This window comes from Hemiscyllium ocellatum, chromosome 14 (assembly GCF_020745735.1).
Source record: "Hemiscyllium ocellatum isolate sHemOce1 chromosome 14, sHemOce1.pat.X.cur, whole genome shotgun sequence".
NCBI classification, from domain to species: Eukaryota; Metazoa; Chordata; class Chondrichthyes; order Orectolobiformes; family Hemiscylliidae; genus Hemiscyllium; species Hemiscyllium ocellatum.
Genome location: NC_083414.1, coordinates 66,739,400 through 66,757,736, shown reverse-complemented (window position 1 = coordinate 66,757,736; position 18,337 = coordinate 66,739,400). Strand labels below are relative to the sequence as shown.

The 18,337-nt window shown below is 41.2% G+C and overlaps 2 protein-coding genes across 5 annotated transcripts in view; one reads left to right on the top strand and one right to left on the bottom strand.

Annotated features, from left to right (window-relative positions):
* The window catches only part of LOC132822404 (MAP kinase-activated protein kinase 3-like), a 102,402-nt gene extending 96,060 nt beyond the window's left edge, over positions 1 to 6,342 (top strand). For both annotated transcript variants that reach the window (XM_060835759.1, XM_060835760.1), the window contains exon 10: positions 769 to 6,342. In XM_060835759.1, coding sequence (XP_060691742.1) covers positions 769 to 924 — 156 coding nt within the window. In that variant the 3' untranslated portion in view covers positions 925 to 6,342. The remainder of the gene's footprint in view (positions 1 to 768) is intronic.
* A 6,475-nt stretch (positions 6,343 to 12,817) lies between these two features.
* The window catches only part of rad54l2 (RAD54 like 2), a 128,232-nt gene continuing 122,712 nt past the window's right edge, over positions 12,818 to 18,337 (bottom strand). For all 3 annotated transcript variants that reach the window (XM_060835757.1, XM_060835756.1, XM_060835758.1), the window contains one exon: positions 12,818 to 18,223. In XM_060835757.1, coding sequence (XP_060691740.1) covers positions 17,244 to 18,223 — 980 coding nt within the window. In that variant the 3' untranslated portion in view covers positions 12,818 to 17,243. The remainder of the gene's footprint in view (positions 18,224 to 18,337) is intronic.

The following is an 18,337-nucleotide window of genomic DNA, read 5'->3' as shown; positions in this document are numbered from 1 at the left end:
TTGACTACATTTTGTCAAAGCCATCAGTAAGGAAAATGCAATACTGAGCAGGCATCAACCTGATACGTTAACCCTGTTTTCCATTCTACAGACCTGCAGAGCATTTCCAAATTTCACAGCATTTTTCTTTGGAGGTAATGATTATGCAAGAGATGAGCCAACACAAGTTTTTTTTTCATTTACTTGAAGGACATGGGATTCGCTGGCTGGCCAGCATTTATCACCTTTCTCTTGTTGCCCTTGTGAAGGTAGTGGTGAGCTGCCCTCTTGAACCGCTGCAGTCCATATGCTGTAGGTAAACCCACAATGCCATTAAGGAGGGAATTCTGGGATTTTGATCCCAATTTTGACAGTGAAGGGATGACAGCTATCCTTCCCAGTCAGGATAGTGTGTGGCTAGGAGGGGAACTTGCAGATAGTGGTGCTCCCATGTATCTTCTGCCCTTGTCCTTCTAGGTGGAAGTGGTCAAGTTGTTTGGAAGATGCTGTCTAAGGATCTTTGATGAATTACTGCAGTGCATCTTGTAGATCACACTGTTGCTACTTAGCATCGGCAGTGGAGGGGGTGGATGATTAGACTTAGTACCAGTGGTTGTCCACTTACACTAACCCAATGTTACAGTGGAAACTGATGCTATTTCAAACAATTTCTGTGACTTCAAAAAAAAATCCTGTTGGTAATTTGTATTTTAAGACACAGATATTGCAAAACACTCCACATCCAAGGTGGTTATTGCTCTAATTTTGTATTCCATACTCTGATTTTAGGATGAATTGACAAGTGCACTTGCCACAATGCGTGTTGACTATGATCAGGTGACGATTAAGGACTTGGACAAAACCAGTAACCCCCTTTTGAACAAGAGACGGAAGAAGCAGACTTCATCAGCACGGTCCTCGTCAGCAATCTGCAGCAATCAGTGAAGAGAGGACCAAACAACAACAGAACTGGGGATGTTTTTGAACACATGGCAAGAAACCAGAGGTTTTTAAAACCCCTGTATTGCCAGAATTCAGCCTGAATGAAGGCTGGAGGTTCTCTGAAAAACAGAGTGTGGTTTCTACTGTCATTGACAACAGAACTAGAAGAGCGAAGGCAGCTCCCTTGCATGCTGCTATCCCCAGGGACCCAGTCCTCCTCCTCTTTGTACTGTTGTGTTACTTCTTTTTAATTGTGAACTGTTTTAATTCGGCTCAAACTTTGCATTGACATTGATGAAAGAATGACAAAGAAGGAGAAGGCAAGCAGTGAAGATGTAATTTAGTTGTGAGGCCTCACTTGGGTGATAGGTATGTGCATTCTACATGGAATTTGGGGTACTTCTTTAAAGCATCAATGGTCGTAATGCCATCTGCGATCAGTAGCTACTTCTAGAATGTAAAATAAATGGCTAGACAACAAGCGGGGACACCTACCTTTCACTGACTCAGTCCATCCTGCTGGAACCGCAAGATAAACTCTAGGCATTGAATGACATATCCGTAAAGTACAGGTGATCAGTTCCTTTCACAGTGTGGCAGCCTAGACTCTAGTCTGTTGAATAGACACTGGCACCGGGTATCAGAATGCCAGCTGTACAGAATGTCTAACCCAAGAGAGTCAGTGTCCTCAGGACAGGAGGGCGAGAAAAGAATTCATGTGGAACATTGAGGTTTGGAGTCGAAAGCGAAGGTGCAGCTAAGGTAAGTGGTTAAACCCGTAGGTTAAAGAGCAGTGCTCAACATTTTTTGCTGAAAGACTAAATGATAGGAATGCGTGAATTATTTTTGTGAATAGCTTTACCTTTGATATCAAAACATTTTCAAAGTTGCAGGTTTTTGTGCATTTGGCAGGCAAAATGTTTTATTTTGTAATTAAGGTTCTTAATTCTAATAACTCGGCGCCAAAGAAAGACATGCATTTTTTTAGCACCTTTTATGACCACTGTTCATCCCAAAGCATTTGACAGCCAGTGAAGTGTTTTTGAATTGTAGTAGCCATTTAGGAAATGTGTCAACTGTTGATTCAAGGGATTGTGGAGGGCGTGTATCCTAATTCCATGAATGTGCCCTTGCCCAGTATTCCTCAATATTATTTAGTTCACAGAAACCTATCAATCTCAGATTTAACATTATCAACTGATCCAGCATCAAAAACCATTTCAGAAGAGAGTTCCAAGTTTCTATCACTCTTCTTGCATGGAGAGTACTCATTGCCGATTGGTAATTTTTAGACAGATCCCAGTCATTTCTTTAGCCATTCATACCCTTTAATATATTGAAACTTTCTAACAAGTCATAGAGATGTACAGCATGGAGACAGAACCTTTGGTCCAACCCGTCCATGCCAATCAGATATCCCAACCCAATCTAGTCCCACCTGCCAGCACCTGGCCCATAAATGATGCAATTGTACCAGCCTCCACCACTTCCTCTGGCAGCTCATTCCATACACGTACCACCCTTTGTGTGAAAAAGTTGCCCCTTAGGTCTCTTTTATATCTTTTCCCCCCTCCCCCTAAACCTATGCCGTCTCGTTCTGGACTCCCTGACCCCAGGGAAAAGACTTTGCCTATTTACCCTATCCATGCCCCTCATAATTTTGTAAACCTCTATAAGGTCACCCCTCAACCTCTCCCTATAGCTCAAATCCTCCAACCCTGGCAACATCCTTGTAAATATTTTCTGAACCCTTTCATGTTTCATAGCATCTTTCCAACAGGAAGGAGACTAGAACTGCACACAATATTCCAACAGTGGCCTAACCAGTTTCACCTGGGAATACAGCCCAAGTTTGTGTTTTCTTTGCTCAATATAATATTTGGATTTGAGGTATTATTCTGTTAATTTCCAAAACTGATGTATTCTTTTAAACATTTAGTGTCCAGTATTGCTCTATTCAGAGTGTGGTCTACCTAGGGCTTTGCATATATGAACAGGAATTAAACTCCTTGTATTCTAGTTTGCCAGATATCAAGTCCAGCATTCCAGTTAGTCGTCTCGATCATTTTCATAGATTTTAGTGTCCTGTATACCTCTGGACTTCCCAAGTCCCCTATTTCCTCCATTGTTTCTAGCTTTTCATTATGTAGGAAGTATCCCTTCCATTCTTTTGGGTCTGATGGTGCCTGGGAGCACTGACTGGAGTTGGAGTGCTCACATGGGAGTAAAAAATGAGGTCTGCAGATGCTGGAGATCACAGCTGCAAATGTGTTGCTGGTCAAAGCACAGCAGGCCAGGCAGCATCTCAGGAATAGAGAATTCGACGTTTCGAACATAAGCCCTTCATCAGGAATTTGGTGGAGGAGGTGAAAGAAGTGTTTCTCTTGATTTTATTTTTCACCCTGTAGCAGCTGGAGTTTTCAAGGCTTTAATTCAGTGATTAGTCAGGAAAAGGCAATTAGAGGCATTGTATCGGAATATGAGTTTTGTAACAGGATGGCTGAATTGACGACTCAAATAGAAATAAATGAGTATGAGTTTAATGGCTGCGAGGTTATGCTTCAGCTCTATAAAATCCTGGTTAGACCACACTTGGAATATTGTGTTCAATTTTGGTCGCCTCATTATAGGAAGGATGTGGAAACTTTAGAGAGGATGCAGAGGAGACTTACCAGGATGCTGCCTCGACTGAAGGGAATATCTTATGAAGAAAGGTGGAGAGCAATATGGCTTTAGAGAAAATGTTAGAGGTATGTTCTTTACACAGAGTAGTGGGTGCACGGAATGCACTGCCAGTGGTGGTAGATACATTAGAGTTTTTAAGTGACTCTGCTAGGCACATGGATAAGAGTGAAATGGGGGGTATGTAGGTTAGTTTGATCTGAGAGTAGGAAAAAAGGCTGGCACAACATCAAAGGCCAATGGGCCTGTACTGTGCTGCTTTGTTCTGTGTGATAGCTATTACAAAGATATGGTTGCAAACTGACCTAGACTGGAAATATTGAAAAGGATTTGATATTTCAGAAGTATAGGAAAAAGGAAATGATTGTGGTGTGCCTTTGGTTCAGAGGATCAAAATTAGGACTCAATTTGGCTCGAGATAAGACATAGAAAAATAAAGAGGTTACTCGAGGGAGTGCACTGTAGGATGGAGTATAAAGCAAGGAATAAATGGAGCTCTAAGAATTATACTGCCATAATCGTGGGAGATTTTAATCATCATGTAGATTAGGGAAATCAGATTGGCCAAGAAGATGAGAATATATGTTCTGGCACAAGCTAAAAATAGCCTGTTTTAGAACTGATCATGTGTAATGAGATGGGATGGGAATTACTTTTTTTAATAAAGGATCCTGTAGGGAAGAGTGATCACAACATGATAGAATTTCATATTTAGTCACAAATAAGAAATTTGGGTTGAAATTTATGTCTTAAATTTGAATGAAGTTGATTACAAAGAGAAGAGGAAGAAGCTAGGACAATGAGTAAACTGGCAAGGAAAATGGAAAAAGTAAAATGTCTCAAAATATATAAAGGATGATAGTAGCTAAAGTAAGTATTGATGCCTTAGGCAAGTCAAACAAGTTAATAGGAAACCAGGACATAGCAGAGGTTTTAAACAGGTAGTTTCTATCCTGTAAGGAAATGGAAGAATTCCAAGTAGAAAAGCAAGAGACAAAAGGATCACTGGAACTTGAAACAAAGTTTCAAAACAGGAAAACCAACGGGGGATGAAAAGCAGTCCTGAACCCACTGGCCTGCATCCTGGGTGACTAGGGGAAAGTGAGGATTGTAGACGCTGGAGATCAAAGTCAAAAGATGTGGTGGTGGAAAAGCACAGCAGGTCAGGCAGCATCTGAGGAGCAGGAGAATCGACGTTTTGGGAATAAGCCCACATTCCTGATGAAGTGCCACACTTTTCGACTCTGCATCTTATTGAAACACATATAATTGAAGGGGCTTGACAGGGTAAGTGCTGTCAGAATTCCTCCTGAGTAATCAAGCTATGGCACACAGTTTCAAAATAAGCAGCCTTCCACTGAAGATAGAGGCAGAAGAGGTATTCTTCCTTTGAAAATCTTTCACAGTGAGAAGTGGAGATTGGACCATTGACTATATTCAAGGCTGGATGAGACAGGTTTTGATGTATAAGGAGTTTGAGGGTATAAACTAGAATTAAGGCCACGATTGGGTCAGTTATGATATTATCAAAGAGTGGAGCAGATGTAGTAGGCGTATACTGCACCTATTTTTGTTTGCTCATTTTCATTATCTGCCAATATCTCTTTGTATCTTGATGTTTCTGTTCCTAGCTATACTGCTTGCAATATTACCTACCTTAGCTTCATTGGGCAGTTTCGATCTGAGACTTTTTATTCCATCATTAGTAAAGATGGTGAATAATTGAGGCTCAAATAAAATTCCTGGGTGCTTTGGCATATCCCTTCTGTCTCCAGCTGCTCAATCAATTTCCTAAACAAGTCAATAATTTCCCTTCATTTCTGAGAGCTTCAACTTTAGCGAACTGTTTCCTCTGAGGGACTTGCCTTTTGAGAGTTACAGATAATCCCCTGTTCATTATTTTAACTACTACTTTAAAGATGATGGGTATGTTGAAAACTATTTTGTTCAGTAGTTATAGTGAGAAAGAGATCAGTGTGCTGGACATCCCAAGCAAACTACTGGCAATTGAACCAGGTTCAGTTGGCGTGGCTTACCTTTTTACAAATCCATATTGTCTGTCTCTGACAGGTTGAAAATTTCAAGGACTTCAGTCACCTTATCTTTCTTTAGTTGTGGACTCTCAATCATTCCCCAGAAGATGCTAATCTAACTGGTTTGTAAAATCCACGCAATTCCTCTCATTTTTCTGAGAATCATATGCATAATTTATGATCAAGAGGATTTTGGAAGATTGTTAGCAGCATTGGCAATGGTCTCACCACCATTCTTTAAATCTCTGGGATGTAAATCATTAGCTATTTAGTCCCACTTATCATTTAATATTATATTGTTCACATTAAGTTTGAGTTCCTATCCCAAATTCAATATTATCTTTCTGGGGGATACCCAGCAGATAGATCTCTTCCTCTAAATACTCATGCAAGGTAATAGTTTGACATTTCAAATATGTTAAACAATCTGCTGTAAGTTTTTTCCAAGTTTATGATGCTCTGAACCATCCTTTCTTCCTTAACACAATTGTAAAATTTTTTTTTACTAATGGATTTCCTTCGCCAGTTTCTTCTCCTACTCAAAATCTGTTTGTCACCTTTGTTTTTATATCTGGTCTATTGGTCAGGATTTGTACTACTTTTGATGCATTTTCTCAGACTATGTTGTCGTTCTTTAGTCATCAATGGCCTTATTCTTGAGCAGTAGCACACTTGTACCTTTAGGGATATAAATATATTCTGTTTGAACCCCACCCATTAATCATTTTACCAATTAATAAATGTACCCCGATTTACTGTTGTTAGTCTCTTTTCTGTTATATTAAATCTGCAGTCTTAGCTATTTTCATGTTTGCCCCTTTAAACACTTCATTGATATGCTCATGGCATCCCATCAAGACAGCACTGACCCTCCAAAGAGCATCTCACCCACCACCACGTTATGTATTTCGAAGTGTTCTGCTATTTGATTCTCTATAATAGATTCTAACATTTCTTAATAGAAGCTAACCTTTAGTTGTTATTGTCTCTTTCCCTTTCAAATCAAGGAATTAAGAGCAGTTTTCCAGTCGTTTGGGACTTCTCCAGAATCTGAAGATTACTACCAGTGCATGCACGATCTCTGTAGCTACTCCCTTTAATATCTAAGGATGCATCCCATCAGGCTTATCTGTCTTTAGCCCTATTACTTTCCCTAGCATTTCATCCTCTTGATATTGTATTTATATTACTGTTCTCATTTCCTCTCCTACTTTTGCCCCTTGATTATTTAGAAATATTTGAATGCTATTAATGTCTACTATAACTTTTTTTCAATTTCTCTGCCTTTTCCTGGTCACTTATTATTTCTCCAAGGGGCCTATGTTCACTTTGGCTTCTCCATTCATTTTTATAGATTTAAAGCTCTTGCTGTCTGATCTGATATTACTTGCAAATTTATCTTCAACATTTGCTTTCTTGGGTTTTTTTGGTCATCTGTTGCTGGTTTTTAAAATTTTCCTCTGGCTTTTCTAAAAATGTTGTGCACCATTACACTGATAACTAAATTTCATGAGGTGCTTCCTTGGTGGTCCGAGGATATATTGCTGACAAAAACTAAATTGCACTTAAAGTCATTATCTTCCAACCGGTACTAGTCTGCTTATTCCAGTCTAGATAAAAGTTAAAATCATAGAGATATAGAGCACAGAAACAGACCCTTCGGTCCAACTCGTCCATGCTAACCAGATACCCCAATCTAATCTAGTCCCACCTGGCAGCACACAGCCCGTGTCCTGCTAAACCCTTCCTATTCATATACCAGCTAGATGCCTTTTAAATGTACTAGCCTCTACCACTTTCTCTGACAGCTTATTTCATACACCCTTTAGGTCTCTCATATCTTTCCCCTCTCACCCTAAACCTATGCTCTCTAGGTCTGCACTCTCCCACCCCAATGAAGAGACCTTGTCTATTGATCCTATTCATGCCCCTCATGATTATATAAACCTCTATAAGGTCACCCCTCAGCCTCCGACTCCAAGGAAAACAGCCCCAGCCTATTCAACCTCTGCTTCAGCTCAAAACCTCCAACCCTGGCAACATCCTTGTAAATCTTTTGTGAACCTTTGCAAGTTTCACATCTTTCCAATAGGAAGAGACCAGATTTGAATGCAATATTCCAAAAGTAGCCTAACCAACGTCCTGTGTAGCCACAACATGACCTCCCAACTCCTGTACTCAATACTCTGTCCATTAACGGAAAGCATACCAAGCGCCGCCTTCACTATACTATCTACGTGTGACTTCACTTTCAAGGAGCTATGAACCTGCCCTCTAAGGTGTCTTTATTCAGCAACATTCCCTAGGACCTTACCATTAAGTGTATATGTCCTCCTAAGATTTGCTTTCCCAAAATGCAGCACCTCTCATTTATCTGAATTAAACTCCATCTGCCACTTCTCAGCCCATTGGCCCATCTAATCAAGATCCTGATTATAATCTCAGGTAACCTTTGCTGTCCACTACACCTCCAATTTTGGTGTCATCTGCAAACTTACCAACTATACCTGTTATGCTTGCATCCAAATCATTTATATAAATGACAAAAAGTAGTGGACCCAGCACCGATCCTTGTAGCACTCCACTGGTCACAGGTCTCCAGTCTGAAAAACAACCCTCCAACATCACTGTCTTCTACCTTTTGAGTCAGTTCTGTATCCAAATGGTGAGTTCTCCCTGTATTTCCTGATATCTAACTTTGCTAACCATTCTCCCATTGAGAACCTTGTTGAATGCCTTACTGAAGTTCACGTCCACTGCTCTGCCCTCATCCATCCTTTGTTACTTCAAAAAAACTCAGTGAGACATTATTTCCTACGCACAAAGCCATGTTGACTATCCCTATTCAGTCCTTGTCTTTCCAAATACATGTACATCCTGTCCCTCAGGACTCCCTCTAACAACTTGCCCACTACCAATGTCAGGCTCACTGGTCTATAGTTCCCTGGCTTGTCCTTATCACCTTTCTTAAACAGTGACACCATGTTAGCCAACCTACAGTCTTTCAGCACCTCACCTGTGAGTATTGATGATACAAATATCTCTGTCAGAAACTAAGGAAGTGATTCCTGAGCCTCTTGCTGAGTTCTAGGGTACACCTGATCCAGTCCTGAGGATGTATCCACTTTTTATGTGTTTCAAGTCACCCAGCACTTCCTCCTTTGTAATACTGACATTTTTCAAGATGTCACCATCTATTTCCCTACATTCTATATCTTTCTTGTCCTTTTCCACAATACATACTACTGCAAAATACTCATTTAGTATCTTCCCCCATCTCCTGCGGCTCCACACAAAGGCTGCCTTGCTGATCTTTGAGAGGCCCTGTTCTCTCCCTAATGTATTTATAAAAATCCCTCTGATTCTCCTTAACCCTATTTGCTTTCCTAATTACAATCTTCAAGTATAATCCTACTGTTTTTATACTCTTGAGGATTCACTCAATCTCTTCTGTGTATTCCTGACTAATGCTTCCTTTTTCTTAACCAAAACGTCACTTTTTCCAGTTATCCAGTGGTGCTGGATGTCTTGAAATACATAAAGGTAGATAAATCCCCAGGATCTGATATTGGGTGCCTTAGAACTCTGTACATTTACAACATTTAAAAGGCATCTGGATGAGTATATGACTAGGAAGGGTTTAGAGGGATATGGGCCAAGTGCTGGCAAATGGGACTAGATTAGTTAGGATATCTGGTCAGCGTGGGCGAGTTTGATTGAAGGGTCTGTTTCCGTGCTTTATGTCTCTATGACAGGGAGGGATGTCGAAACATGGATGTGAATTTCAAAATCTAAACTGGACCAGAGAGCACAAAGTTAAGGGTTAAACAGGGCTATTGCAAATTCTTAGCCAGATGGCATAATGTCAAAAAAAATGTTTAGAAATCTCAATTGGATGAAAGTACAGTTTGCAATAAGCAAGAGGAAATTGATTTTAGCCTCAATTTGAAGGATTTTCTCTGATTGAGAAAAGCCCTATAATGGCTTATTTGCATGCAGCCAAGGAAGAACAGCAATAAGTAGGTATTTTTCCCAAATGGAAGACAGTGACTAGTAGGGTACTGCAACATCATGTTTGGACCCTAGTGAATTTACAATATACATTGATTTAGATGGAGAAACTACATAACATGTAAGTTGAGACAAAACTGGGCTGGAGGTGTGGAGGAGAGAAGCTTATACAGTATCTGCAATGAGAATTCATCCCCTTTAGTAACAAAAACAAGTTGGCAGGTTAGTATTTGAATAGCAATAAACTATAGTTTAGAAAGTCTTATGAGCTGGTTGCTAAAAGCACATGATGCGTTCATAGTTCTATAGCACCCTTTGGCCCAAATGTCCATTCACACTTGTCCCATATCCTTGCAAAACCTTTCCTTTCCCTGTATTTGTCCAAATGCCTTTTAAATGTTGTTGATTTGCCCACCTCAACCACTTCCACTGGCAGCTCAATCCATGTGTGTACAAGAGTCTGAAAAACACAAATTGTCCCTTAGGTTTCCATTGATTCTTTTCTCTCTCACCTTAAACTGATGCCCTCTAGTCCTCCATTCCTCAACCCTGGGAAAAAAAGACTGAGTGCACTCACCCTACCCATGCCTCTCATGATCTTATACACTTTTATAATATCCCTCCTCAGTCTCCTATGCTTTAAAGAAAGCAGTCCACACTTGTCCAACTTCTCCCTATAATTCAGTCCATTAAATCCTGGCAACTTCCTTGTAAGTTTTATTGCACTCTTTCCAGTTTAATAACATCCTTCCTATAGCAAGGTGACTAAAACTGAACACAATATTCCAAGTGTGGCTGCACCATAACTTCCCAACTTCGATATTCAATGTGCCAAAAGCCTTCTACCTGTGACTCCTCTTTCAAAGAACTATGCACCAGAACTCCAAGTTCCCTCTTTTGCACTACCCTCAAGGCCCTACCATTCACCATAAAACTCCTACCTTGACTTGATTTTCCAAATTGCAACACCTCACACTTAACTATGTTAAACTCTATTTCTCAGCCCACTTCCCCATCTGATCAAGGTCCTGTTGTAATTTCTGCTAACCTTTCTCACTATCCATAGTACTGCCTATTTTAGTGTCATCTGCAAATTTACTAATCAAGCTTTGTACATTCTCATCCAAATCATTGATTACAGATAACAAACAGCAATGGACCCATCACCAACCCTTGAGGCACGCCACGAGTCACAGGCCTCCAGTCCGACAAGCATCCTTCTTCTATTATTCTGCTTCCTACCATCAAGCCAATTGTGTATCCAATTTGCGACCTCACCCTGGATTCCATGTGATCTAACTTTCCAGAGCATGTGGAACCTGATCAAAGGCCTTACTGAAATCTATACAGACTATGACTACCACCTTGCCCTCATCAACCTTCCTGGTCACTTTATCAAAGAATTCTAACAAATTTGAGAGGCACGATCTCCACTCACAAAACTATGCTCACTACTCCTGATCAAACCCGGCCTTTCCAAATGCAACTATCTTATCCCTCAGCATCTTCTCGACTAACTTAGATACCAGATGTTAGATTTTTCTTTGCAGCCCTTCTCAAATAAGGGTACAACATTCATTACCCTCCAGTCTTCCGGGACCTCACCCGTTGCCAATGATGATGCAAAAATATCAGTTAGGGAGCCCTACAATTTCTTCACCAACCTCTTGCAGTGTTCTTGGATCTATCTGGTCAGGACCAAGAGATTTACCCACCTTCATACATTCTAATACATCCAACATATCTCTATTGTGATATGGACTGTCCCCAACATATCTTCACTAACGTCCCCAAGTCTTTCACCATGGTAAATATAGAGAAATATTCATTGAGGACCTCACCCATCTCCTGTGGTTCCACACATACATGTTCGCTTTGTTGCTAGAGGGGTCCTATTCTCTCTCTATTCTTTTTCCTTTAATATATTTTAGATTCACCCAAATCTTCTCAACCAAAGATATCTTGTCCCCCCTTTTCACCCTCCTGATTTTCTGCTTCAGTAAACTCCTGTATCCCTTTATTCCTGATGAAGGGCTTTTGCCCAAAACATCGATTTCGCTGCTCGTTGGATGCTGCCTGAATTGCTGTGCTCTTCCAGCACCACTGATCCAGAGTCCCTTGTATACCTCCAGAGATTCCTTTGATCCCAGCTGCCTATACCTGAGTCATGCTTCCTTTTTTCTGTTCAAAGCCTCAAAATCGCTTGTCATCCAGGGTTCTCTACTCCTGCCAACCTTGCGCTTCACCCTCAAAGGAACATAGAGACCTTCAAATCTAGCTCTTTCACTTTTAAAGACCTCCCACTTGCCAGAGGTTCTTTTGTCTGGAAACAAACTACTCCAATCAACCCTTGTAAGCTCCTGTGTTCCTTGCTCCAAATTAGAACTTGAACCCATGGACCAGTTTTGTCCCTCTCCATAATTATTTTGAAATTAATAGAACTATGGCCACTGGTCCTAAAGTACTCCCTTACTGTCCTGCCATATTTCCTAAGGGTTAAAAAGTTTTGTCTCTTCCTCAGTAGGAGCCTCTATAAACTGCTTGAGGAAACTTTTCTGAATATATTTAAATTCCACCCCACCTAACAGAATGGCAGTCCCAGTCTATACTTGAAAAATTAAAATCACCTACTATGACAACCCTACTGTTCCTGCAAGTCTCCCTGCATATTTTGTCAGATTGATGTGCAAGGTGCAGGACTGATGTATGGGGAGAGGCTGAATTGGTTTGGATTATATGCACAGGGTTAAACAGGATACATAGGGAAAGATGGTCTTGCTGACAGGGATCACAGACCTTTTTACAATAGACAAAATTTCTTCTTCTAGAAAACAGTCAGCCTACGGCATTCTCTGCCACAGGAAATAGGGGTCAAAAGACTCAAGACTTGAGAAAGAAATAGATTTGTTCTCATTATAAATCAAGCAGCTAAACAGTTGAGCAGGCCAACTCTCGCTCCACTTTTCTGTTTCTATTCAGACTTTTAATGCTGCACAAAAATATCTATGATTTATTCTGTACGTATGCTTATAGACAGGAGGCTATAAGCAGAAGATGCCTTAACAAATGAGTGATGTTTGTCATGAACAAAGAACCATAGTACATAATCTGTTCAGGAGCATCTCACACACTCGGCCAAAGGATTTCTCTACTAACACACAAAAGGAGCTAATCTTTATTTTTCATTTTACAAAATAAAAACAAGAGGTCCATTAGGCAGTTTACAGACTTGTAACATTTAATTACAAAAGGTCTTTATTTTGAACAAACTGGTTTTTAATATATTTTATGGGCAGGGTGAAAGTAGAGAGGGGGAATAAACTCAAACCACACTGCCTCCTGTACAGTGAATATATCACAAGGAGAGCTAACACAGGCCTGTCCGGTGCAGTGGTAGTAGCACTTCACTGTTGCACCTGTCTCACACACAAGAGCAGCAGTTTGCAGAAGGACAGGTAGCACCACAGACACCCTCAACAAGTAGTGGTAACAGCTTTTGGGGCTTGACTGCAGCGTTTTAAATCCATTTCCTCATTTAATGAAGATGAGCAAACAAATAGACAAGATCTTGTCCAGTGCACAGCCCTCCAGGAGCAGAAGACAACACACCTGTACTTGCAGGTGTATCTCACTCTAACACTTAATGAAAAAACGATGGAAGCACTAAAAGGGTGACGAGATTCAGAATGTTACATAAACAAGTTACCACTTTTCCATCACCAAACTCTCAATGTGAAGAAATCATGACATTCTCTCAACACAATCTGACCTCTGGCATTCAGGATAAAGATAATTTGCATAGCATTGGCCTTAATATATTAACATAGCCTGCAAATGTGTAACAGAAATCAGAAGGGGATACTGATGCCAGCACTGTAGCAGTGAATGGTTAAATTACAACTGAAATGAGGATTTATTTACTAAATTAATTTCTCCCATTGAAAAAAACTGCAGCTGTTATAATGAGTGGGTCTGTTCTGAAGGAGCAAGGTACACACAGGAACTAAGACTCCCCAGCAACAACAGAGAATTCACAAACACTTCCAGAACCAGCATCCTCCTTTAATATAGAAGGCAGAGTCTTGGAATTCATCATTTAAAAGCAGAATCACCTGACTGAAACAGTCGGCTGAAGATTGTATTAACAGCAGGAACAACGCACAAAGGTGGTTGGGGCGGTGGGAGGATGGAGGTGGATGGCACAGTCAGAAACTGGATGTGCACCAAATATTAATAAATAACATGATTTGATGTTTGGTACACAATAAGAAGTTACTCCACTTTTAGCAAAAAAAAATGCAAGTACAGGGGAGAGCTGGGTCCCGTGCATAAGACAAATGCTACATGCTCCTTACAGACTCATACAAAGTTTAGGAAGGAACTCAAATGTATTATCACAATTACTGCTGTTATAATGGAAGATTTCCAAGAACTAAATCCCCAAGGTTAGCTAGTAGCTCTCATAGCCAGCTTTGCACTGAATCCCATGCCCCAGGCAAAAAGAACTGTTCCAAGACTTTATTCAGTTTAAATAGGAGTTGACCAGGGTAATTTAATGGCAAGATAATGATAATTAAAAGCACTCTTCCCCCCCCACCAACCCTTCTAATAGGGATCTTACAGGATTTCAGAAACAATTTCAACTCATTGGAGAGTTGTAACTTCTTCATTACTAGGTGACAGATGGGGGTCCCACGTCTGGTAGTTTGACAAGTTCATTAAAGCCCCCTTTTATTTCACCCCATCTGCGTTACGTACAAACAAAAACACAAAAAAAAATTGCATAGCTAATATATCTAAGGCTTCTATTGATTAATAACATTGTCCACCTCGTATAGTAACAATTTCCAAATAACAGTCTTGGGACTTAAAATGATTAAAAGTTAAAAAATCAAATCAAAACTAGTACACATTGTGTTGACATTTCCCAGATCAGATCACACCTGGCTTCTTGAACACCTCCTGTTAAAGTCTTTTATTTACGCTATTGCAATAAACAAAATATAATACATTTACCCTGAATGCTCTCTCCTGGCCAAGCTCGGCAGGTTCGCGGAAGGTAGACTTGTCCATGAGTGGGTTTCACAGATGCCAGTGATCTGGCTGTGTGTCTGTAAACTGATTGAACTGGGAAGGGACAACAAGAGGAGGGAAATGAGGAAAATGGCACTCGAGAGACAATATTGCTGTATTTCACGTCACCAAAATGGTGAGCTTCAGCAATCAATTGTTTCAGGGACAGCATAAGACAACTCAAGCACCATGACCATTGCCATAAATTAGTAGTCAGTTGTCAGGCTGTACAAAATAGACAAACTCTGCAGGGTTACATTAAGCCTAATCTCAGGCCTCAATACCACTCAAATTTAGATAAAAGTCATGTCATGCTGGCAGGGGCACTATCAACACATCAGAGAGCAAACATTTGGATTATTACTGCCCAGTATAACCACTCAGGCTCCAGTCTTCAAGTGCCAGCATGTGGTCACCATGTGCTGCATAATTACATTATGGCAACCCATGTAGTGGTGGAATAGCACCTCACCTCGTGGATTTAAGCAGGTGAGGTGGTCAGTCTCTGTAATGCTGCTCATCACAGTGAATTGCTGCCTTCAGGAGAGCAACAAAATTCTCGTTAAAAAACTTGAGATATATTCAGATTTAACATGTCTTACCAGTGGGGAAAATTAGAACGATTGTTTAGGGTAATGAAGTTGGGCTAAATCAATAACCAGAGATTTGAATGACCATTCTCACGTCAAAGTGGACAGGACTTTAGAACCAATTTCAAAACAGAACCTGTATTCCATTTCTCACCTTCTCCTCTCTGGGAAATGGCCAACTCTGTGCTATGTTCATAAGCTCTTGGCATCCTAACTGAAGCTAACAAGAACACATACACTCACTGGTGGTGTAAATGCAGCAAACAATAGCTTATGCCAGAACAGTGACCCTGTGATCAACTGTAATGAGGCCACCTAGAGTCACTGAACTAAGGAATGATGGAGGCCTCATTTTCATTTCCAAAACTACAGTAAACATCTAAAACACGAGAAGTTGTCTTTATATTAGTCACTAAACCCCTTCCAGGGGTGCATTAACAGGCTAACAGCCAGACTGTTCCAACATGGCCACCATTCAACTACCATTTCTTTATCGATTCAAGGAACCAGAATCAGTTTGGTCTGACTACAGTTGGTCCAAATATTAGCTGAACTTTGGTCAGAATTATAATTCCCCCTTTCCCTCTTAAAAAAACAAAACATCTGTACTGTAGAAACTTGTGATGATAAATACCCAAGTTTATAAATAAGTTAAAGTGGAGTTTACTTACAAAAGAAACAATATTAATAATGCTAGTTCTAAATTTTAAAGCAAACCCTTAAACTGGGAAACCTTCCACAGGTCCACTGGGTTTAATATTAGTGTAAAAACACCAATTTGAATTTTACCTGAATGAACCAATTCCCTACAGATTATTTCATATGGCCTGTCTGCTGTGAGATTTGACACTGCATTGTGTCATGTTCCATGTGTCATTGTGTCAAGATATTCTACATAAAACATCAACCGTATTAGTTTCATTCAGAGAGTTTCCCCTGCCCACGAACCCCAACTTCACTAATAGACAGGCAAGAATTTTGCCAATCATCCATTAACCCAATCCAAGTAGCATACAGTATTTGAAAGCTTCATATAATTTTCAAAATTAACAACCATTGAGGAAGAGTCAGGGCTTATGGTATTTTGCAGAACATAAAATAGGAGCTTGTAATCAATTAGTTTCCACTTTTGCTGGTCAGTGGTACCTCCAAGTATTATGAACAAAAATGATTTTTTTCATTCACTCAGCTTCAATTTTGACCCTTTGTTTCACGTTTGAGTACAATTCTCCGGTTTCCAGCAAGGCCACCAAGCCCACTCTCTAACAACAGTCAGCATTGAGAATGCATCATAGTGGGGAGATGACTGAAACAACTACACCAGGTTCAGTGATTGAGAAGAGTGCCTGAAACCTTACAAACTACACAGCATGTTGCACTTAGCCTCTAAACTGTCAGGGAATAAATTATGTTAGCTTTTCAATCCAGTTCCTTCCCAGAGTAAAAACTCTCTTCACTTGCCACATCTCCCTTCACCCTCTTCGCCTACTGACAGAAGAAAACTCTCCATTCCATTTCTCATCCGGGGTCAGCAAGTTGCACATCAGCTCGTTTAAAAAAAACACACAAAAGAGAAACCTACAAAAGGGGCAGTCAATTTTTGTGACTCAGCCCCTTTAAATAGATTTGATGACACCACTCTCTCCAGCAAAGACAGGAAGTAACTGCACTTTTCCTGCTCAAGTTAAGTCAGAGGTTGTTTAAATTCTTAAATGAAGGTAAAAATTCCTTCCAGACATGAAACAAAAAAAAATCCAGCGTAAAGTTTTATTTAAAAAATGAAAAAAAACCACTTGGCCAATAATTTAAAAAAAACATAAAAAAGACAACATTTACAATGGTAGTCATCGGCCATAAAATTTGGGTGAATGACTTGTCAATTAATTAATTACTTAAAAAGATTTGGATGACAGCCCTGTCCCTTAGGAGTAGGTCAGCCTGTGTTACTACTCGTGACCTCAATGACATCGTCATCTGAACTGCCAGCAGTGTCCAAGCCTGCAGGTGGGTCCACTCGTGGAACCGTGGTGCCAAGGAACTCCGGAGCTGGGTAGCTGGAAGATGACGACGTTGATGGCGCAAAGACTCTGCTGGTCTGTCCCACGCCGGCCGGCAGGCTGTTGGTGAGCAGGGGCATCGGGTATGGGGCGAACATCCGGGGCTCATTTAGCAGAGACTGGGCGAATGGGTGGTGCAGGCCGGGCAGCAGGCCTGCGGGCAGGGTCGAGGTTGGGTTGAGCATGAAGGGCGCCGCGGTGCCTGTGGCTGAGGTAGGGGCAGCGGGGCCAGCAGTGCTAGCAGCGAGTCGCGGGTCAGTAGTCATGGGGAACATCAGGCGTGGGTCCCCCAACAAGCCAGGCAGTGTGTAGTAGGGGCTCCCCGTGCTGTACAGGGGATTTAGGAGAGTCGGACAATTACCAGCCAGCCCAGACATCTCAGGGCTCAAGCCAACAGACGATAAGTTAAAGCCAGCAGGAAGAGAGTAGTTGTGTGCTGGCATTGAGTGCCGTTGCTTCCGGACGTGGTCCTCTAAAGGAGAAGAGGAAGCCTTGCGCTTGCCTCCTCTGACATCCATCCCAAAAGCTCCCGATGTCCAGTCCATATAGCGACTTGCTGTTGGCATGTTCAAGGCAGCAGCACGGGCTGAGGCAGAATTGTTGATGCCTAGGAGTTGGTCAGATGGCTGGGTCGGCCTCAGTTTGCTGTGGTCTCCATGTGTGTTGGTGACGGTGCCAGGCCGGTCGCTGGACTCTCTGGCAGCTGCTGCCTCGGCGTAACGCTGCAGCTCATTTATAATCTCTGGACTGTCCGGGGAAAGAGGCCGTGCGATCTCCTCTGGGGAAAGGCCCTTTTGTGCCTGGTCAGGGGATGAAGAGCTGTGACCCCCATGATTAAGGGAATCTGCCTGCGAACCTGTGAAGAATTAGCAAAATCAAGTTAAACTTCTGGGTCATAGAGCTGCACAGCACAAAAACAGACCCTTCGGTCCAACTCGCCCATGCCAACCAGTTATCCTCAATTAATCTA